At 37.5% G+C, this 23,618-nt stretch overlaps 1 protein-coding gene across 4 annotated transcripts; it reads left to right on the plus strand.

Annotated features, from left to right (window-relative positions):
- On the plus strand, window positions 1-23,618 carry NAE1 (NEDD8 activating enzyme E1 subunit 1). Of its 4 annotated transcripts, none has more exons than XM_073307942.1 (20): window positions 1-145; window positions 2,746-2,849; window positions 2,935-2,995; window positions 4,092-4,122; window positions 6,367-6,438; window positions 6,791-6,870; window positions 7,695-7,804; window positions 8,269-8,378; window positions 10,626-10,688; window positions 11,034-11,097; window positions 12,744-12,835; window positions 14,409-14,468; window positions 14,572-14,705; window positions 18,144-18,219; window positions 18,581-18,620; window positions 19,707-19,793; window positions 21,327-21,419; window positions 21,878-21,992; window positions 22,078-22,127; window positions 23,371-23,618. In XM_073307942.1, exons 1-20 carry the CDS (start codon window positions 90-92, stop codon window positions 23,478-23,480), a joined length of 1,608 nt encoding a protein of 535 aa, XP_073164043.1. In that variant the 5' UTR covers window positions 1-89; the 3' UTR covers window positions 23,481-23,618. The 4 variants fall into 4 exon arrangements, with proteins under 4 accessions (XP_073164043.1, XP_073164046.1, XP_073164047.1 ...); XM_073307946.1 differs by lacking the exon at window positions 1-145 and adding an exon at window positions 280-353; XM_073307947.1 differs by lacking the exon at window positions 1-145 and adding an exon at window positions 520-2,233.

Consider the following 23,618-nt stretch of genomic DNA (forward strand, 5'->3'; position numbering starts at 1 on the left):
TGCTCAGTGACAGCAGAGCGGCCGATCCGGACGGTGTCCAGGAGAGGGCAGCGCGCACCCCGGGTGCTTTACCGGCAGGGCCCGGCGCCATGGCGCAGCAGGGCGGACTCAGCATGAAGGAGCAGAAATACGACCGGCAGCTCAGGTAGCGGGGGCTGCCTCGGGCCGGCTCTCAGGTCGCTGGGCCGGCCCAAGGCCGGGTGGGGCTACAGCCTGGACCACTGGGGGGCGCAGCGCTCCTCCCCCCTCTCCTGGGGGGCCGCCCGGCAGACTGCCGGGCAACCGGCTCAGCCGCCTGCCGGGCCGGCGGTACCAGGCTGTGGGGCCCTGCGCGCTGCCTTCCCCGCGCCAAGGTGCGCCTCACGACTTGGCTAGTGACCGTCCCCGCGGGGTCTGCCCCGCACTGCCTGGGGTCTGCGGGGTCTGGCCCCAGGCGGCTTCCCGGTGTCCCGGACCGCTCCGGTCCGAAGCGCTCCCCGGGGCGGGGGCGGGGGCGTGGTGGGTGGGCAGCTCGGCTCACCGCCGCCTGTGGCGGGGCGGGTGTTACTGAAGAGGGGGCTGGCCACACGCGCACACCGGCCTCGGGGAAAATTGAGGGTTTGAGGATGTTAATGTTTGTGAAAAACGATTTTGTTGCGCAAAACAAGCCCTTGACGACTGAAATGTCTTGGTACTCAATGGTTTTGTTGGAAACTCAACATTTTCTAATTGGGGGCATAGAGGAGGCAGTTTTCCATCTGCTCTGATCATAATGATCTGGATGCTGGGATTAATTGCACTGTCAGCAAGTTTGCAGATGACACTAAACTGGGGGGACAGGTAGATGCCCTGGAGGGTAGGGATAGGGTCCAGAGTGACCTAGAGAAATTGGAGGATTGGGCTAAAAGAAATCTGATGAGGTTCAACAAGGACAAGTACAGAGTCCTGAACTTAAGATGGAAGAATCCCATGCACTGCTACAGGCTGGGGACCGACTGGCTAAGCAGCAGTTCTGCAGAAAAGGAGCTGGGGATTACACTGGACAAGAAGCTGGATAAGAGTCAGCAGTGTGCCCTTGTTGCCAAGAAGGCCAACAGTATATTGGGCTGTATTAGTAGGAGTATTGCCAGCAGATCGAGGGAAATGATTATTCCCCTCTATTTGGCACTGGTGAGGCCACACCTGGAGTATTGCATCCAGTTTTGGCTCCCCCCCCCCCCCCCCACACACACAGGGGATGTGGACAAATTGGAGAGAGTCCAGCGGAAGGCAATGAAAATGATTAGGGGGCCGGGGCACATGATTTACTATGAGAGGCTGAGGAAATTAGGGTTATTTAGTCTGCAGAAGAGAAGAGTGAGGGGGGATTTGATAGCAGCCTCAACTACCTGAAGGGGGGGTTCCAAAGAGGATGGAGCTCGGCTGTTTTCAGTGATGGCAGATGATAGAACAAAAAACAATGGTCTCAAGATGCAGTGGGGGCGGTCTAGGTTGGCTATTAGGAAACACTATTTCACTAGGAGGTGATGAAGCACTGGAATGGGTTACCTAGGGAGGTGGTGGAATCTCCATCCTTAGAGGTTTTTAAGGGCTGGCTTGACAAAGCCTTGGCTGGGATGATGTAGTTGGTGTTGGTCCTGCTTTGAGCAGGGGATTGGACTAGATAACCTCCTGAGGTCTCTTCTAACCGTAATATTCTATGATAAGTGTCAATACTGCCTCGTTTATTTCTATAATCCAAAAAGTGCTCATTAGTGAATTCTTGGAGAGGATGTCCATATGTCATGCTTTTATAACTGGATTCTTTTAAAAATCCATTTTATGTCAGCCGTTAAATCGGTATTATAAAGTGTGTGGGAATTCAGTAGTTGTCAATATTCCAAAAGCTTTTGTTCAAAAAAACACTGTTAAGGCTGCAAATTGGGAAGGGCGTATTTACCTGTCACATCACTTAAAAAAACTAATCTACTTTACTCCTCCCCTAGTTTCATTTTTGAGTCTGACTCTCCAGTCAATAGCTCAAGTGTCTGCTTATCTTCAGAGTTTAATAAACTTGTACTGGGGTGAAAATGACTTGATTCTTGAGAAAGTCATTGCTCCCTAGTTTCCAGTAACAGCAGTGAAAATTAATGAGACTGCTCCATATCTTTCTTACAGCTCTAGCACCTCTGCTGTTATTCAGAGTAAGTCTACAGGAAAACAGTATGGATTCATTTTTGGTTCATGTTTGGAAATTATCTCTGCAACCATAAAGGCTAGAATTACACCTGCTCTGGGTCAAAAAGCTAATTAGGTGTTTGGTCAAATAATTCTTTGGAAACCGCTTAAAAAAATCTGTACTGGGTCACCATACAGACTGTGTTGCATCTTGAAGACAAAAATCTTCAGCAGTGAGAGAGGAGCATGTCTGCGAACCACTGTCTGAAAGCACTTGCAGTAGTTCATGAATTTATTTTTAAGTCTTACAGAACAATATGAATGGTTTAACTGTTGCTTGACGGTTTGGAATCTTTTGTCCTGTCTTCTCCATAGTCATTTTTTCCCCCAGATCTGAAGGGACTAAGGGCAAAATCCTGGCCTTGCTGAAGTCGGTGACAAAACTCCCAGTGTAAATCATGTTTTGATATATACTACTTAATAGTGTACAGGGAAATGGTATGCTAAACCACATGGACTGTGACATCAGATTCCCACTGCCATTCAGACTGTATTTGCTACCACAAGTTACTTTTTCCTGTGAATGCTTCTGTGTTCCTTGTTTTGTAGGTTGTGGGGAGATCATGGACAAGAAGCTTTAGAAGCTGCTCATGTTTGTATGATAAATGCAACAGCCACAGGAACTGAAATCCTCAAAAATTTAGTACTACCAGGTAAATAAATTTCAATTGTAAATTTTAGTAAGAATTTCAGTTTGAATAATTAAGAGTGCATATTTCTTACTGTATTATTTTCAAGGTATTGGCTCATTTACAATTGTTGATGGGAATCAAGTCACTGGAGAAGATGTCGGAAATAAGTAGGTTTACCATTAGTTTTCTACTAATGATAAAGCAGTGATAAGGTTTCAGTAGTTTTACTAAGTGCTGTTTAAAAATAATGGTTAACTTTCTATAACTGTAGGAGTTATGCTCAAAACAAACTGGTTGTTTTGTTTTCGGGGTAGATTTTTGAGTAGTTGTGAAATGTACTTCCTATTAATTGGGAGTTTCTTATTAATTGCCTTATTTTTAAGTGCATTAGTTGGAAAGAGCATATTCTTAAAAAAATACAAGGAAGTGTAGTGAATATCTTAGTCTCCTACTGTGACTTAAGTTTCCCCTAACTTTGTTATATATCTAAATATAGTTTCATGGCTTTTAAACTGTTTTGTCATCAAACTTATTACTTTTATTTAGAAAGACAAGGTAGGTAAGGTAATATCTTTTATTAGACCAGCTTCTGTTGGCGGAAGGTAGAAGATTTGAAGCTACACAGAGTTCTTCAGGTCTGGAGAAGGAAGAAGCGTGCTGTTCCTTCAGATGCTTCCATAACTCCTGAAAAATGCATGCAGTTAGGGAAAGACTAGAAACCCTTACATAAATAAAACAATATATGTAAATTTACATAAAAATGCAACTTCTGTGGACTCTGTGTAGATATTTAATGGTAATAATTTAGGCCCTGGTCCTGTAAGGTGCAGGCAGACTGTTGCGCCCACATGAAGCTCTGTTGATTTTTAGAAGGGCTCTGTGAGCGTAGGGGTCCCTCTGCATGGAAAATTTAGGAGAATAGTGGCCTTAATTATTTAGCAGGATGAATATTCACCTGCAATGAGTTCCTTACTGGGAAGAGTGAAATTCTGCATGTGCTACAGAGTTTGCAGATTATGGGGCTTTCGGGACTGGGATAACGCTTCTTTAAAAATCTGACTTTACAAGATTCAAAAAGACTGTTTTCAAAGAAATCATGTGAAAGATGTGATAAAATTAATAATCGAAGGAAATAGATATTAAAGGACTTCTTTTGTTCTGCATGAAGCTATATAATACGTTCTTCACTGGAAGGAAGCTTAAAAGCTTTAGTTTTGTGAAAGATATTATTAATGTCGCTTTCTACTGTCTCTCTTTTCTCAGTTTCTTTCTACAAAGAAGCAATATTGGCCAGGTAAAGCAATATTAAATACGGTTTGTAAGTATATTGAGAGAGTGATTCGTGTATAAAATGAAAGTTAGACATACACAGATAAAAAATTCCTTTCTTCTATAGTAGTGAGTGAGGAGAACAGAGCTTCAGGAGATGTGTGGGAACAAAAGCCCAGTTTTGGCCATGTTGAGTGTAAATGGGTGGCTGGATGCCCACAAGGAGATGTTGAAAAGCCTGGCTGTGACTTAAACTTGATGGAGAAAGACAAGTCCAGGGTGGGCAGGTAGATTTGTCATCAGTTTAAAAAAAAAAGATGATATCCAGTACAGAAGGGAGGCAAGGATAAAGCCCTGGGAGACCTGCACCAAAACCTGAAGTAGTTTTTTTTATACACCAGGTTTGTATAATTTTTGGTGGTGCTCAGAATGGGTCCAAGCAGAGCCATCCCATTCCGCGCTTCGGGGGATGCAGGGTCCAGGGCAGGGGGAGGGGGCGGAAGCTGGAAAGATGCAGGGAGGGAGCGGGGGCTTGAGGGAAGCGGTGGAGTTGGGGGCAGGGCGGAGCAGGGGTGGGAATAGGCAGGGCGGGCTGGGTCTGGGTCGCTCGCTGCTGCTAGCATGAGGGCCCCCGCTAACTCCCCAGGCCGTCCTGGATCCCTGAAGCGTGGGGCCTGGGGTGGTTGCCCTGGCCCATCCTATGGATGGGACGGCTCTGAAAATATAAGCCCAAACATTGGTGGAGCCAGGCGTACGTTCCTGAATATTGGTGGAGCACGGGCACCACAGGTCCATATAACTTGCTGCTTGTGAGTGGGCAGGGTGCGGGAAATGATGGCCCACTGAAAGAACAATAAGAGGTAGTAAGATAACCAGGAGAGGATAAGATTCCAAGAGTAGGATATGGTTGACTGTGTCAGAGGGACTCAGGATGTCTATGGGAAAGGAGCACTAGGCCCGTGTTATGCCTAGCAAGATATTAGAAACCTTGGTTAGAGAAGTTTCAGTGGAATAATGAGGGCGGAAGCCAGACTGAATAGGGTGTGGAATGGAACTTAAGGAAAGAAACTCAAGATGATGGTTGTAGACAATTGTTTGAGATGGGAGAAGAGAATGTGTATGATAATCTGAAGGGGATTCAGGGCCTATGGTGAATTTTTAAGGTGAGGAAGACCGAGGCTGAATTGGGAGGGGAATAAACCTCTTGAAAATGAGAGGTTGAGGGGACTAGGAAGGTTAGGAGATGGAATGGGTCACTGGGGCACAGGGAAGAGCTGGAGAATAGGGAAGATGTTTCAATGTCAGTGAGAGTGGAGGAGGAGAGTGTGCACTAGAGCGAGGAGAGGGATGGAGACGGTCATACGGGGTCTTACCTCTTTTTTTTTTTCTTCTTTTTTTAACTTTGAGAAATCAATAAGATTCTGAGTGGAGAGGGAGTAGGGGGCAGTTTTGTTAACTTAAAAAAACCCTTCAGTTGTATTCTGTCTCTGTTCATCACTATTGTTTCTAGTCTATCAGTAGAAAAGATTTTGTAAAACCATTATTTACAAAAAAGATTTAAAATGGTGAGGGGACCTACATTATCTAAAAGAACATTGACTTGCATTTTCTAGCTTTAGTTGGGTTTGTGCCATCTACCTAAAGTTAATTAACATATACGGTAAGTGAGATAAGCTCCAATCTTGAATATTGGTGAACTATAGCGGTTATAAGAATGGTTAAGACTAAAGAATGGGTCTTATTAAGGGATTGTCCTCACCATTCTGCTAGCAGGTGCTGTTGCTTATCTTCCCTTGTGTCACCCTTCCCTCCCCTCGCCCCATCCTTTGGCCTCCTCTTCTGCTGTTTCCTTCTTACATTGTAAGTATCTTCAATAGCTCTTTCTCACTTCAATATCTTCTTGCTGTCGCTGCTCGGAGTTTCATTAGAGCTTGCTTAGCTTTTAACTTAACAGTGCTTAAGAAAGCTGCATCAGGAGCTTATGGTGCTTCCAATACAGTGATTTTTAAAATTAGATATAAGCCAGTTATTACATTTTTCCATTTTTAGACTGTTATTTTTTTTAAAGGAAAGTCTGGCTCAAACAAAATCCTTGCTATTACATAGTGATTTTAAGGTGAACGTGAATTTTGAAATAGTTGAACTATATCAATATTCCATAATGTACTTATTTGTAATATAGCATGTATGCTATTGGTAAGGTATGTAAAACATAAATGTAAATTACAGATATGTTTAAACAGGTATATTTTTAATTGTTTTAAAACAGAACCGAGCCCAAAGTGCCACAGAGCTCTTACAAGAATTAAATAATGATGTTTCAGGAAATTTTGTGGAGGAGGTTTGTATCCTTGAATTCCTTGCTATGTTCTGGTGTTTAAGTGCATGGCAAAGTATGACAAAATAAAATCATTAGTTACAAATTTTTCTGTAATTGCAATGTGAGAATTTTATGATAATACAGATCTGGAAATAAGATCTCAAATTATGTGGGTCAAGTTCATTTAAGTATATACTTAAATAACGTTTGTAGTTAATGATGATAAAGATTCAGAAGCCACATCTAGCATTTTGAATCCAAGTCCAGTGTTGAACACACATGTTCACTTGAACTTTTGATATGCTTATGTCTTTCTAAGATAAAGCAAAATTTATGTTCCAATGTATGTGAATTTTTTTGTACTTTTATTTAGAGTCCAGACAAACTTCTAGACAATGATCCTTCATTTTTCTGTCGGTTTAATTTAGTCATTGCAACCCAGTTACCAGAAAGGTAGAGTCCTGTTCATATTTTTCAGTCTTCTTACAATTACAGTTTTGTTTGCAGCTTTATTGTGGGAAGATATAATTTATGTGAAGCAACATCGCTTTTTGCTGTCATATGCAACATTTATAGACAGGAAAGCTTTATGGTGGTGATTTTCATTATACCCTTTGTGTGTTAATACACAAATTTTTAAAGTTTTTGTACTGACTCATTGTAAGGCACGGTCTCCAAATTCATTTAAATGTTGAGTTCTTCTTTCTAGTGAGGGAGATCTTCCTAATCCACCATAGCTATGTCAGCTTAGTCATCTAATTTGAGGCCTCACATGTAATGGGATCTGCGATATCTTCAGGTCTTTGTGGAGGTCTGTTTATCACCATCCAACTCCCTCTTTTCTAACTGTGTATGGAATTGTATTGCCACACATTAGTAAGAAGAATTTCATGTGGCTTTGTCAGGACTGTCTGTTAGGAGTTCCACTTTACAATTTATGGATCCAACTGATCTCTTTCTTTCCAATTGTTGTTTTATTTGCCTACATTCGTGTTTTTGGTTTTGTTTTTTAACTGACCTTTTAAAAGCTTGGGACCATAGAAATCAATGCAATATTAAAGAGTCTATGGCTATAAATTATCTGATAATGTCTTTTTGGTGTAGTATTTAAAATATCTCTTCTGATCTTATTGCATATACATTTATGGCATCCTTTTGGTCATGTTCTATTTTTAGCTTCGAAGTCCTCTCTCATGGGAAACTTTTTTTTTTAAATTATTGTTGCACACTTGATTATCTCTTGTACGTTCTAAGAGTCATTTTATTTTTATTTTCAGTATATTGGTACGTTTAGCTGAAATTCTCTGGAATTCTAACATCCCTCTGTTAGTCTGTAGGACTTATGGACTAGTTGGCTATATGAGAATTATTATTAAGGAACATCCAGGTAAGAGATTTCTTCAGAAATTGGACTTAAATAGATTTAAAAGTGGAATTGAAAGCTCTTTTCTAGAAGTTTTATATGTAGATTTATATGTTTAAAGAACTATTTCATTTTTACCTTGTGAAGTATTTAGTGTTAACTAATATCCTTGGCATTTGCAGTTGGAATTTCCCACTATAAAAATCATTCTAGCTGTGGACATGACTTACTGAAAATTGCATGCAACAAGTAATTAACCTGATGATGCAGCAAAATGGGAGACTTTTGTCTAATGCTATACTGCATTATATTATGGAATACATTTACAATGAGGCACTACTTCCATTAATGTGTAATTATGCTAGTGGGACTCACATAGGTAAATACCCAAGCACTGAATATTTGCTGCTATGTTTTGTAACCTGTAATTTTGTAACAATCTGTCCTGTTTATCTTTCAAATTAAACTATCTTGTGTATCTCTGGCAGTTGTGGAATCTCATCCAGACAATGCATTAGAAGATCTGAGACTGGACAACCCATTTCCAGAGCTGAGGGAACACATTCAGTCTTATGACTTGGATCATATGGAAAAAAAGGTTGGCATGAGACTTGCATTCTGTGCTCTAAAATGCATTCAAAATAGGTCCCATTCTTGCAAGTAATTCCATGTGGATGGGTCTCTCCTCCTGCATAGGGTCCTATTTTTTATTTTTTTTTAAAGGATTTAACTGTGGACACCTTCAGTGAATTTGGCTATCACAAAAGCTAATCGTGAGTTAAAATACCAAACTTTGTGTGCTACTGTAAACATCACTTCACATAGTACGCATTGTGAAGCCACATTTTTGGGAAACATTCTTCCTTATGTTAGGTGGGATTAGTGTAATCTGGCCATAAAAGTATGGTAAGTGGTAGTACAGAGCCAACATGAAGTCTCTTGCATCATTTGTTCCCTTTATGGCTGGAGGAGGAAAGAGGATGTGGCTGGTATGTCCTGTGCTATGCCAATCCTTGGCTGTGTCTTTCGACCCCTGTAGTCGTTGCAACCCAGTACAAATTAGAGCAGCCTAAGGGCAGATAGAATGACCTTCACAGGGCAGCACCAAGATTAGGAGAGTGCAGAGGTAAAATTTAAACCACCATTTCACACCTGCCTCTATTTGATCTCTGTGCAGCATGGCCATCCCTAGTTAAGGAGGAAAGCAAAAAAGGGTTTTTGACAATGATTGTCTGGAACCCTCAGTTCAAACAGCAAATCCCAAACCTACAAATTAAAAAAAAATAAAAACTTTGGATAGGATTACTGTATGAGTAGCGCTTGAGCAGTTAGGAAAGCAAATAGATAATCCGTATGGAAAATGTTTTTTCCAGTCAGATAATGGAAACTGACTGACATTGTACAGAGACAAGATGGGTGAGGTAATATCTTTTATTGGACCAACTGTTGGTGAAAGAGACAAGCTTTTGGTCTTATACAGAGCTCTAATTTGCACGTTCTTCAGCAATACTTGAGACAAGGTTTTGTCCTTCCAAGTAAATGAGTACCTGGCCACTTACACTCAGGAAGTTTCTACCCTGACCCTGATGGTGCATTAGGCATGCCAGAACTCTGGAAATTGGTCAGATACGTGTTGGATCATTCAGTTTGGTGCAGAAGCCATATCTCTAAATGTTTCTGCTCATTAAATATTTTTTTTTAATCACTTGCTATGTCAAGAATATATGGAGTCTGATTTGAGATCAGTGTGAAGATAGGCGAATTAGTTTTAAAAATGCTTTCTTCTGGCATGATTTCAAAATTCATTATATTAGTGCAAAAAATACAGCAAGAATAAAAACTGCTTCTGTATTTGATACTTATAGTATATGTGAGTACTCACAGAACCGAGGGGTATGAATTGGTCTTCATTTTAAGATGTAAATTGGGAAGGAAGATTCTAAACAGTGACTTGTGGCCTAAATCTTTCACTTGTGGAAATACAAGTTTCATGCTCCTGTCACAGGTTTAGTAGCAGGTCTTACTTTCCAAAGAGAGTACAGTGGGAGTTTCAATATTAAAAAGAAGGACCTTTAGCTTTCCTGTAGTAGGTTAGGGCAGGAAAAAGGAGATTAGAAATATAGGCCAGCCCTATCGAAATTGCGACATGTGGTCACTATCCTAATGATGATAATACTAGACCTTTCGATCTAAGAGGGCTTAAACTTAATTAAAATTATTAAATTCACATGCAGGACAGTTACCAATAATTGTGCAATTTGCAGTTCTCAGACTTAGATTTTAAACTATATAATGCATTTTTGACCATCAAATTATTTCCTGGATTATTTGTAAAAGTTCAAAATTGAGCACATCATAACTTTTATAGAAAATTATTATTTATTTGCTCCCCCTTTTTAAGATTTATTTGAGATATGACAAACATAAGAATATCCATAGTTGGTCAGACCAATGGTCCATCTAGCCCAGTATCCTGCCTTCTGACAGTGGCCAATGCCAGGTGCTTCAGAGGGAATGAACAGAACAGGTAATCATCAAGTGATCCATCCCCTGTTGCCCAGTCCTAGCTTCTGGCAAAGAGGCTAAGGGATACCATCCCATCCCTGACAAACTTATTTGAAATTTCATTTAATTTCAGAATCTGTTTACATAATGTTACAGGCATTGCTGTCAAAAACTAGGAAACTTTATTGAATCAGCAGTGTGGTTCTTAACTCTCCTATTGTGCCTCAATATTACAGGATTTTCAAACTGTGGTGATCTAACATACAGTGCTGTTAGCTTTAAAGAAATAACCTATTTCTAACTACTTGCAGATATTTTTTTTTCTGTTTGTTGATTGCAGGACCATAGCCACACTCCATGGATTGTGATTGTAGCAAAATATTTAGCAAAATGGTACAATGAGGTATGTTGATAATGTCTTATGAATCAAACATATAGCATCCAGTATTTCTAATGTAGGCTTTTAATGAAAGTATATCTGACTCCAAACTAGATCACTTGGGAGGAAAAAAGAATTGGACAGGTGATAAAAGTACCTCATTGAACAGTGTCCAAAGATTTATTTTTGGGCACTGAGTGAAGCCTGTAACTACTGAAAAGTGCCTGGTTTGATTTTTACCCTATGTTTCCTTTATCACTTACTGAAACACACATAGATGTGTATTAACTTTGACACAAACTATCTAGCAGGTAGTCATGTGACAGAATTGTTATATATTTATCTGTTTTATTTATACTTTCAATTTAGAAAAGTGAACTGATACCTAGGAATTACAAAGAAAAGGAAGCCTTCAGAGAGCTGATTAGACAAGGTAATATATGTTATGGGCATTTTCGCCACTATGAAAAGACATTATACAAGACACAACTTGTCACTGTGGCTTAAAATTGAACTTAAGTCAATGCAGATTCATGATTTCTTGAATAGGTGAGTCTTAGCATCCTGAGTCTGCTTATGAAGCCAGCTGGTAATACTTTGTTTCTTTTTCTAAGCAAGGGCAAGGACCTTCATTCTATTGTAGTTCTTTAAAGAAAAGACAAATGCTAACTTTGGAAAACATATCTAATTTTTTCTAACATTAAAATTTTGCTAAAGTAGGGGACTGAATTTTCCTTATTAGTGGAATTGAGAGGCTATGTCACTAGTATAAAACCAGCCTAAAAATATCTGTTGGCTGATTGGCCAGTGTGAAATAAGTTTGTACCTATTTTATTTTCCAACTGTTGTGTCCACATCTCTCATGCTTGCACATGAATGTGGATGCTTATGCACACATACAGATCAGTTTCAAAGTTAGTTCTTTTCTTAACTGCATCAGCAGAAAGGTCAAGGATTAAGATGAGCATGGATGTTGAATTACTTTCTCAGCCCAAGAAGTGGTGATTCTGTGGAGAGACCCATTAGTGGGTAGCAAGGAGAAATTTACATATCTAGTGACTATATTGTAATTAGTCTTTGGATGGATGACTTTGCTGTTAAGGGCTGTCAATCTAGCACCCTTCACAAGCATTAAAATGTAGAGTATTTTTAAAAGAAATGTAAATAAATCATTTTAAATTGCTATAGAAACAGGGCCATGTTCTTTCCAGTTATAAACAGACTTAATTACTAGTACTAACAAATGGATTTGTTTTTCTCTTGATATCTAAATCCTATTTACATCACTGTAAGTTATTCAATAAATAATTTATTTGCACTGAAATAAAGATTGGCTTCCTAGTAGAACTGAAGTGCAGCATTTTATGCCAATTGAATTTTGCTGCATCCTAGAGTAAGTATTAAAGTGAAACAGTAGAAATTTTAACAATATTTACAGTCAGTAACATTTCCTTATCTCCTCTTACTTATTATTCAACTATATTTTTGTTTTGTGTCAAGTAAAGAGAGAGCTTCAGTGTTTCATAACCTGCAATTCACTTTACAGACATCAGATTTGATATGTATAAGAGAAAGAAACAGTTGTACGTGAGAGAGAATGATCTTATTTATCTATATCTCTATGGATTAAAGCACCGGACAGAAATTCAGGACCTCTGGATTCTGTTACAGACTTTGATTTGAACTTCTATATAACCATGAGCAAATTACATGCTCCATCTGTGCCTTATTTTCCCTATCTGTAAAACTGGTGATAGCATTTTCCCTACATCTTGTACATTGTGACATTTAATTCATTAATGTTCATAACATAAACTTTGAGATCTTACAATGGAAGGTGTTATGAGTGCAAAGTATTTTTAATACCATATCAAAGTATTTGTACACATGGATGAGGGAGAGGGTAGCCATTCTTGTCTGTTAATGTGGTGAGATGTATATGTTTTGTAATGACAGAACTAGAACAGTGATATGTCACAGATTCTCCCAGAGAAAATCTAATATGCTGCCAGGACATAAATGTAATGTGGGAGGTGGAGTTTGTATTTTTGCTTGTGTTACTTGTTTCTTTTCAAACAGGAATTTTAAAGAATGAAAATGGGATCCCAGAAGATGAAGAGAACTTTGAAGAAGCTATAAAAAATGTAAACACAGCACTAAATGTTACTAAGGTAAAAGTAGTTTATTAAGTTTTAGATGATGAACATAATGCATTTGAAGAGCTAAGGGGACCACGTATCTTTGATAGTATCATTGTTTTTCAGAACAAAAATTCCCCAGCAAATCTACAGTCAAAGTTAGTTTGATGACCTCCTCCTAATCGCTTTCTCTATAAACGAAACAGACATTCTGGAACAACTTGGCAGGAGTAGCAGTATGTGCTCAAGAGGGTAGTTCCAGTTGGGCTGTAATACAACGGCAGTGTTGAATTGGGAAACGTACAAAGCACCTGCCCCCACACTGCCGATTGGAGCTATTCTTCTTTCACTTTCATAAACACTGCATTAACTAATTTTTTTTTTTAAATGGTCCTAAGAAGAGTAAGGCTTATTTTTGGATATCATCACATGACTCTCTTTTTTTTAATGGAAATTGGGTGTTCGTATCAGAGAAAGATATGTTCCTTCTTCTAAGCTCTGCTGCTTAACTAATGTTAAAGGTCTTGTGTTCCTTGCTGAGGAGTTAAATTCATTAAAAATACTTAGTAAAGTCAGATAGTAGAACACAGTCTTTAAAATCAGTGTCAGAAACATTGCCACAGTATCACTTATGGTGAACATGCAGTACTTTCATGAGTGTCTAAAAGAATTAAGTGTGAAATAAATTTTACAACTCTTATTCAATTTAAAGTATTAATTTGCATAGAAATTACCAGTTCTTAACATAAATCAACAGATCTACAGAAAGTTCTTAGAGTGCTATGGATTTCTTATAACAAACTATGTTTTGGAAGACATTGTTACATGATCTTGTGTATTTGAGGTGTTAAGCTTTTCTTGAAGACACGTACAACTTGTATTTATTAGCAAGCCTCAGGTTACTGCAGAACTGGTCTACTGCCCAGTTAACATACTGTATTGATTTGTGAAGGGCTAAAGGAATGTTTGATGGAACAAAACTCCTATTTGACCAATAATATTAGTGTGGACATAACCAGAATCTATTAACATGACCAAAACTAAATGCCAGGAGCATCATTCGCTATAGGGTGGGCAGTTATATTTCTCCCTTTCCCCCAACTTTGGATGGAGTCATTAGGAAAGCAATAATTGCCCAGTTTTTTTAATCTGTGTTGCTATTTGGGACTGGAAATAGTCTGTATACTGACACATTTTCCCCCTCCTCCCGCCCCCAGAATTTTTCTGAAATGATGCCCTTGCTAAATGTATGTAATTCCTAACATTAGGGGCAAATGTTTTCATATCTTAAATCCTCTCCAGTTCTCATTGAAATTGCAAGGGTGTTGCTAAGGACAGATTTGGTGTGTAAAGTTTGGGTTAATTAGAAGCCTACACTTTTAGCAATTGACACTTTTCTAAATATGATAGTAAAGAGGTAATTTCTCCCAAAGTACTTGTAGCCAGTGGGACAGATTCTTTCGTAGAGGTTCAGAAAAGATGACTTTTGCCTAGGAAGTCTAATGTCATTTAGATATTGAATTGCCCATATAATTACTTTTGGGACAATTCTTGAATAAGAAACTTGGGTAAATACACGTGTGTATATATATTTTTTTTCTTACAGATTCCAAGCTGTATTGAAGACATTTTTAATGATGATCGTTGCATCAATCTCACACAGCAGGTAAAAAGAGTAACTGAGGATAAGATGTTTGTTTAGGAATATTGATACAGATAATACTTTTGTGTACAAGAAAAATAAATTACTGCTGTTTGTACTCTTGCAGACACCTTCCTTTTGGATTTTAGCTCGAGCTGTAAAGGAATTTGTAGCAAAAGAGGGGCAAGGAAATTTACCTGTTCGGGGCACTATTCCTGATATGATAGCAGATTCGGGTAAATTTATCAAATTGCAAAATGTGTAAGTACTTGAGTTTCTTCTTCAAAGACAATCAGCATTATAGTAATGAAGGGCATTGATTTGGATTTCACAGGATGGGCCAAATTCTCAGAGCTCACTTAAAAAAAAATAATTAGACTCTAGATGGTGCTATAACCTAGTCCCACCCTCCTATCTGGATGGACACCAGTCTGTTCTGATTGGATCCAACTGCTGAAGCCCACATGCCTCTTAGCGCCCTAGTTCTGGGAAGTGATCACTGTTCCTACCTCTGGGTCTCTTAAGCATGCTCTGAGGTGTAAACGTCTCATGTCTGACACTCTTTTTGGGCAGTAGAACTGCTCAATCTGGCTGCCTAGATCCCAGAACCAGTGCCTCAGCCCTCCTGAGTCCCATAGTTGCTTAAGACACATTTTCCAGGAGAGCACCTGGCTCTGGGAGCTCTGGCTTTCTAGGTAACCTTTTCAGAGACAATATGGCAGTAAAACAAGAAAATATACATTTTAGCAAAGGAAGTTCTTAACCATAAACACTTACTCTTTAAGCAGCACTAGTTACAGCTCTTGAGAAAACTGCAAACAGTCCTGAACGCGTTGCCCCTCAGTGTAACTTCATGACCCTTATGAGTCCTCGGTGTAGTCTGAGTCTTGGCAAATTTTTAGGCTCCAAATCCAGTAGGAAAAATGTTGTTCACTGTTTGCTCCACCACAGCTTTCTGGACATAGCTTCAGATACAAAATGGATGTACTAATCTACAACAACAGTTGCAATCATAAATGGTATTCATAAAACAAAACAGAATTAATAATGCAATACAGACATGTCCCCGAAACCGTCACAGACGGCATTCAAATATAATGTAGATTGGATTTTAATATATTTGTGGAGAGTTCTGTAAAAAGTGTTTCCTCTTGGGAGGAGGAGGAGGGAGGGAGAGCGTTCCCCAGTAAGAGTCCTTCCATGTAAGGAGAGAAAAAATGAACCCGTTGCCTCATCCTGCAAAAATGAAATTACAGCAAAGTATTAAGTGAATTATTGGGTTTGCATAGGTATGAAAGACATTTTTAGTTCTCTAAATTCTTGAAGGTCTATATTGTTTTACAGACCTATTTTGTAAAATTAGGAATAATTCCTTGATACGCTTCAGTGTATATTTAAAAGGAATATTAGCATAATGTTTCGTTTCATTCCAGAAAATTTTTTTGAAAATAACTATTTAAGATATGAGAGAGACAAGGTAGCTGAGGAAATATCTCTTATTAGACCAACTTCTGTAGGTGAAGAGACAACCTTCTGAGCTTTCCAGAGCTCTTCCTCAGTTTGGAGAAAGTAACCAGTGTGTCTGAGCTAAATACAAGATGACAAATTGTTAAGCATAAGGGTTTCTTTGCATGCTGTTGGAGACCATTTAAAATGAAGTGGGCAATTAAGGATTAGAAGACAGTGGGGTGTGTTACGAATTGTTGTAATGACCCATAAAACCAGTGTCTCTATTAAGTACATGGTTTTTAGTGTTCAGCAGAGTTACGAGTTTCAGTTCTTAGGCTCGTTTTTTGAAAGTGTTGTGCACGTTTCCTTTAAGGATGAGGATTGAGAAGCCAGATATGGAATGATCATTTTGTGAAAAGTGTTTTGTCCATGGGCTGTAGGGTCCTTTATCATTTTGCTTTGTGAGCTCATTTGAGAGAGTAGTGATTATCTGGTTTCACCCACACAGCTGTTGGGGTATTTAATGCACTGGATGAGGTATACCACATGTGATAAGAACGTGTGTGACCCATGGACCTTGAAAGGTGTGTTGTGGGGAGGTATTGGTCATTGTAGCAATGGATTTTCATGGATTCTGGCAGGGTCTGGTGTCGCTTTGAGCTGGTGTGTCCTGGTCAGAGGGGAACTTGCTTCTGATTATGAGCTTGAGGGAGGGAGGACGTTGTTTGAATGCCAGAAGAAGGCATTTGGGAAAGATTTCTTTCAGGATGTGGTCCCCGTCAAGTATGGGTGGTTTGATAAAATCATCAATTGTTTGATATCCCATATGTGTTCTAGAGTGGGATAGCAGGTAATAACTAGGGTTGTGTGGTCAGCGCGTTTTTTGTTTTAGGTTTTTGGTTTTGTTTTCTGTATTGAAGCAGGTTCCGTCAGGGGTATTTGGTGGGATGTCCTTGTTTAGTGAAGGCAGTTTTAAGTGTGTTTAGATATGTATCTTTTGAGCAAATTCTGTGGTATCTGAGTGCCTGGCTTTAGACAACAGGCTTCTTGGTGTGTCTGGGATGGTTGCTGGTTCCGTGGAAGTACGTGTCTTGATCAATGGGATTTTTATGTATAGTCAGTTCTAGTTCTTCATTGTTGAAGCTGATCTTAGTGTCCAGGAAGTTGATGCTGGTGTGGCAGTGGTTTTCTAGAAAGAGTTTGTTGGTTGAAGCTGTAGTGGAAATCTGTGAAGGAGTTTAGGTTGCCTCTCCAGAGGATGAAAATATCAACATATCTCCGGTATATCATTGGTTTCATGGTGTATTTGCTCAGAAATTCTTCTCGAGGTGGCCCATGAAAAAGTTGGTATATTAGGGAGCCATCCTAGTACCCACAGCTGTTCCCATTGTTTGGACAGAGTATTTGTTGTTACATGTAAAGTTGTGGGTGAAGATGAAATGGATCAGTTTGATGTGTTTGGGTTGGATTTTCGAGCATTGTTCATTATCTTGTAAGGTGTTTGAAGCAGACAGCAATGCCATCATGGTGCGGGATGTTGATGTATAGGGAGGTGACATCCATGGTAGCAATGATGGTGTTCTGAGAGAGGTTGCTGTTGTTTTTGAGTTTCTTGAGGAAGTCAGTTGTGTCTTGGAGGAAGCTGGCCCTTTGTGTGGCATATGGTTTGAGGATGGTTTTTATGAGTCCTGATATTCCTTCAGTAAAAGTGCTGTGGCCAGATATGATGCGTCTTCCTAGGTTCCCTTGTTGTTTAAGGTGTAGCACTTTGAGCTTCATAGTGTGCCCTGCTGCTGAGGTACATGGGTTGCTGCCCAAAGAATTAATACAATACAGTTAAAACATCATAAAATACAATATAAAAATTGGTCAGTTGTAGTTGTATAGTGCATTTGGTTCAAAGTTTTCTTTAGTGCTGGTCCTCTCATTGTTGAAAGGAATTAGTATTTTTTGCCCTGTAACCTTCCACAGTAATATTCCTTTTAATGCTTACTAATTGCAAAGACATTCCAGTGCACTGAGTTATGAAGCTGCTTCTACAAGTAGCTTAGAGCTACAGCAAAACAGTCATGTGATTGGTACCATTGGCTCTTCTGCTGCTGAGGTAGCTGATCTTCTGACTTTATTCATGTTTACAACAGATAGGGTAAGAAGGGTTATAGAAGTGTTGTTCAATTTCAGGCTCTTAAAATAAAACTGTAGCTTTAAACTACAGTTTAAACTATTAAAACTATTTCTGACCCTTTACAGATACCGTGAAAAAGCAAAGAGAGATGCTGCTGCTGTGGGTAACCATGCTGCTAAATTGTTACAGTCAGTAGGCAAGGTAGTTATGTTATAACCTCATTTAATGTATCTCAAAAGGACAATAATTTTCCATGTAATCTGTAAAGAATGGGGAAAGGCGCAAAATAGAGACAGTAAAGAGCTGACTTTACTAAAACTCTCCAAGAGAATGTGGTAGTTAAGTTCCAATATGATTTCACTATACGCACAGTGGGTATTTCTGCATTGTGTGTACTTTCCTGTGATTATTTAGAATGTTAAGTGAAAGGGACATATGAACACATAAGAAGTCTTCCTTGGATAACTTTTGATCTAACATCCATTTCAGTATAATTTTAAAAATGTAAATCTAACCATTCATTGCCTTGTGCAGGAACAAACATATTCTTGTTCCTTTGCAGGCACCAGAGTCAATCTCACAGAAAGAGTTAAAATTGCTTTGTAAGTATCTTTGGATTTAGCATTACATCATTCTTGTTTTATGCACACACAAATTTTCAGGAAGTCTTAAAATTATTCACAATGTAGCTATATTAATCTCTAGCTCAGTATTTGAATCTCTTTTGTATTATAAATGTTGTGCCTCTTCCTGAGAAGTAATGGACACAAGTTTCTCCCACTGACTTCAATGCAAGTTGCAAGTGCTTAGTGCCTGTCAGAATAAGGTGTATGGAAAGCTATAGGCAGATGCCTGAATGTTATATGCCCACAAAAATAAAATAAATAGAATTAATTACTGATGATTCTGGATGAAACTACTGTTCGTTTGGGCAAAGTTTGTTTTACCCTTGTATATTAAATACTAGGGCATATGCCAAGAAAAACAGCAGCCATCTGAAACAATAAGTATTTGTTGTACTTGAAGTGCTGTAGTTGCGGCATGTATTTAGAGTTTTTGGTTTGTTTGCAGTGTTTTTTTCCCCCTTCCCTATGTTCATCCATATTTGTCTTAGTTTTTTCTTCCCCTTTCTGCCATTTTACCACTGCCACAGGTTCACTCTTGCCCATCCCCAACCACTGATTTTTAGAATGCTGCTCTCTCTAGATTGCCTGCTGCTAGAGAAAGTAGGCAGAGCTGCAGGAAGCAGCACTATTTAGTGCAACTTAGGAAAGAGAACAGCTTTTGGGAGGCTAGAGGAAGAAAATGTGGGGCTGATGCCTGTGGTCCAACAGATGACCATAAAGAGGAGGAGGGTGGGGCATCATCCTGTCTGGAGTCTGGTACCACATGTATTGACAATCCTTATCATGTGCAATAGGCAACATGACTGGAATTTTGAAGTACACAAATATAGAACATTTTAATAAAGTTGTTTACCTTCATAAACCTCTAAAGAAACATTTCTTATCTAAAAGATTTTATTACATTGCACAACTGAAGAAATACAATAAAAACTAAAATGACATCAGTTGGTGATAGATTTACTCTACATTGTTTAACAGTAAGTAAATTCTGAAATGCCTGAAGAAAATATTGCACCCTTGCAATCAGTGCTCCAATATTTCTTTTCGGTGTTCTTTGTTTAGGCAGCAACTCAGCGTTTCTTCGAGTAGTGCGGTGTAGATCCCTGTCTGAAGAGTATGGTTTAAATACTTTTAACAAGGATGAAATTAGTAAGGACTTTCTATTTTTTTATTTATTCATAGTTTTTCTTTAAACTTCTTTCTTTTATCATGAAAACCATGCTTAAATAGAAAATACATATTGTATATATTTCAAAGTATTATTTAAAAAAAATTTTTTTTTGACAATTTAGTTTTAAAAGCTCAAAGATGAGCCACTGAATTAATGTGTGTGGTAGTTTTCCCTGGCAGATATTTTCTCTTCAGCAGCCATGTAAGTAAAATATTCATCCTTATCAAGGTGTTATAGTCTTTAAATTATATTTTCTCCTGTCTGACTTTAGTTATTTGTAACAGGAACTAGAAGGGTTCTTCCTTGGGAGCAAAAGATTAATTTTCTTTTTTAGCCACTGACTGTTGTTGTTTTTTGTGAATAAATTGTGTGGCAAAGGATCATTAAATAAAAATTAGGCATATAACTGCTACAGACTTTTCAAACATATATAACTCCAAATTCCAAGGTAAATACTAAAAGAGAAACAGTACTTGTTTAGAAAACAGCAGTCGTTTACTGTGTGTCTTTTCAGTCTGGTCATAATATTTTGGCCAAAAGAATTGTTTGTCACATTCACAAAGTACATAAGTAAAATTTCCTTGAACTGGTGCATATTAAGTTGGGTACAATAATTTAGGAACTTTTTAAATTTTACATTTAAAAAGCTCAATATATATTATCCCTACATCATTTTTTGTGCCTATCGTAAGGAGACTTCCATTTATTATATAATTATTGCCCTTAGTTTTTCTTCTGTAAATATACATTATAAATAGGCTTGGAAAGATTAGATTTGTATTGGTAAACACTGATTTCATGAATGAAAATGAACAAAAAAAAAATAGTTCCATTGATTTAAAAATCAAAATGTACAGATAAGAAAAATCTTCTTGAAGTAAGTTTGACTTAAGGATATGTACTTCATGTATTTTGATGTGATGTTGACAATTTGTGTTTCTAATGGTTATAAAGTTTAACTTTTTGAGACTCAATGTCTACTGTCATTAAAATAATTGTCTGACCTCCCCCCATAATTTCCTGCAACTGTGTATATTTAAATCAACAAAAATATTTAAAAATGCTTAAAAATAGACTATATCCATCACAATTATAAAAAAAAAATAAAAATCAAGTTTTGCCAAGTGTAATTTTGAAACTCAAATTATGACTAGAGGTAAATATCGCAAGCAAGCAATTGTTGACATTGGTGGAGTTGAAGTAGGAACACGTGGACAGCTCCAAACTGAGATTATATAAAAATATATAGGTACATAACATTTAGTGTAATTAGTCACTTATCATTGGCATTTGAAATTACATATCTAAACAATCCATTACCAAAGCTTGAAGTGGAAACCTCTCAGTTGTCTCCCACGGGGGGGGGTGGCAAAACTGTAAAAAATGTGTGTTACACTCAAGTAAATGTGAAGTATTTTTTTCATTCCATCAGTCTCCAAGTCTATTTTAAAACCAATTTAAAATCTGTATTTTGTGGGGGGGGTTGGTATTTTTTTTTTTATCATTTTCAGTTTCCAGCATGGATAATCCAGACAGTGAGATAGTGCTATACTTAATGCTACGAGCTGTGGATAGATTTTATAAACAGCATGGTAGATACCCAGGTAGGTTATTACAATAGTTTTAGATACATATATCAGTCACTCTTGGAAATATAACAATCTAATTTATGAGACAGTAGTACATATGAACTATAAAACATGATTAAGCAAATGTTTGAACTAAACTAGAGTACATTTATTGTGCAAGTATTACAAAGTGACCAGATTCTTAAGATTAACAAATTAATGCAGATTGATGATGATGGTTTTAATTGCTTGTAAAAATTATAGTTAAATTACATGATGATTTATTATTCTGCTGAATGAACATAATCAGTGGTATTTGATGGACATTGTTAGAGCTATAATTAAATACGAATGTATGTTACTTGAATAAAAACGTTAATGACTGCAGTAACAAAGAAGGTAATCCCAGCACAATTTAAAAAATTATTGGACCTGTTAAAACTCTGGCATATTAAAGTCCAGTGAGGAGAAATGGCTCATACTTTATGTCCTAGGTGTGTATAACTACCAAGTGGAAGATGATATTGGAAAATTGAAATCTTGCCTCAGTAGCTTTCTTCAGGAATATGGGCTGTCTGTAACAGTGAAGGATGATTATGTCCATGAATTGTAAGTATTGTATGATAAGATGTCACTTTCATTAGTTTATTTAAACTGCCCTAAAATACTGATTATTTTATTTTTTGCTATGTAGTTGTCGCTATGGAGCTGCTGAGCCACATACTATCGCTGCATTCTTGGGAGGTAAGAATACCACTTTATTTTCACAGATCCATTTAGAACTGTCAACTGAGCTATATTTTATTATTTTAATGGTATTCCTCTTCAGTATATTTGGAGAAAAGGGAATAACTATGGGCTGCAGACAAAGGCTGCATTAGTACTGCAACATATTAAAGTCAGTGTGTCGTATGCTATATGGAAAAAGTTGGCTGAGAAAGTGATCAGACTGGAATAAAAGAAATAATGGAAAATTACAAAATGACCTTATTAGGCCAGTTATACTACTTGTGCTTTTATTACTCTAGTTTAAAATAAAATTTATAATGTGTATATATGACCAGTGAAAGTATCATTGACAGAAACAATAATACAATATGACTAATTTTAATTTAGTTCTAATTTCAGTGTAGACAGTGCTAACTCTGCAAACTTTGTAAATCTGTACCTAACCAACATTGCCTTATTTCAGGCTGCAATAAATATTTTATAACCAAGATGTAAATCATTTTAAAATGTATATAATAGAAGTATTATTGCAATCTTAACTGTTTTTGCTTACTTGTCTTACAGTACCAGTTAAAGTGTTAATGTTATATACACAACTTGGATTTTTTTTTTTAAGGTTAAAGAAAATTATATTGCCATGGGTATACATGGTACTTTAGAAAAATGTATGAAGACAAGATCTGGGTTCTTAAGTGTTCTATAATTGCAAAGAAAATGTGAACACAGTATTTTTATAGAGGTATTAAAAGAGGTTATAGCAATAAAATAAAATGTAAGAGCTTGTTCAACGGTTAAAAAGAAATGAAACATTGTAGAGAAGCTAATTACTAGCTAATTTTTCTATCACCTGAATTTTCCAATACTCAGACTCTGGACTGCATAATCTCTTTTAAAAGGAAAGGGGATTTTTGAATGGGAGGGGAGGAAGTGTTTTAGAAAAATGATTGATTAGGAAAAATATCAGTTATGGTGATGTAGACACTTCTCTTGCATTTATTCAGAAAGATCAGTTTCTTTTTCACCAGTTCACATGGTAAAAATATTTACGTAAACTTATATGTATATGCATTTTTAAAAAATTGAATTGAAAAACAAATACGAAAATTACTTTTTGCCATGATTCAGGAAAGCATTTAAACTCAATCTGTCAAACTATTTCATCTTTATATTGAAAGCTAGACCAGATACTGTTGTTCTCGTTTTTTTTTAAATATAATTACCCACCAAAGTCATTCTTTTTTCCCCTTCCCTTTAATAGGTGCTGCTGCTCAAGAGGTTGTCAAAGTAATTACAGGACAATTTGTAATTTTTAATAACACCTATATTTACAGTGGAATGTCACAGACTTCAGCAACTTTCCAGTTGTAGAACAACTACAATATATATGTTGGAAATTGTAATTGATGTCAGGTTTGCTCCATTCTATAAAATATCACTAGTGTGATGTTTACCACTAACTGAACCTTTCTGTATTTTCCTCAATATTAAAATTTTATTGCAAATAAA

This window comes from Lepidochelys kempii, chromosome 12 (genome assembly GCF_965140265.1).
Source record: "Lepidochelys kempii isolate rLepKem1 chromosome 12, rLepKem1.hap2, whole genome shotgun sequence".
Taxonomy (NCBI): Eukaryota; Metazoa; Chordata; order Testudines; family Cheloniidae; genus Lepidochelys; species Lepidochelys kempii.

Excerpts from the sequence above, each read along its gene's own strand:
- NAE1 (XM_073307942.1), top strand. The coding sequence starts at position 90 with ATGGCGCAGCAGGGCGGACTCAGCATGAAGGAGCAGAAATACGACCGG. Across the intron at positions 14,706-18,143 it reads TTTATCAAATTGCAAAATGT|ATACCGTGAAAAAGCAAAGA; the intron begins GTAAGTACTTGA and ends GACCCTTTACAG. Across the intron at positions 21,420-21,877 it reads ACAGCATGGTAGATACCCAG|GTGTGTATAACTACCAAGTG; the intron begins GTAGGTTATTAC and ends TTTATGTCCTAG.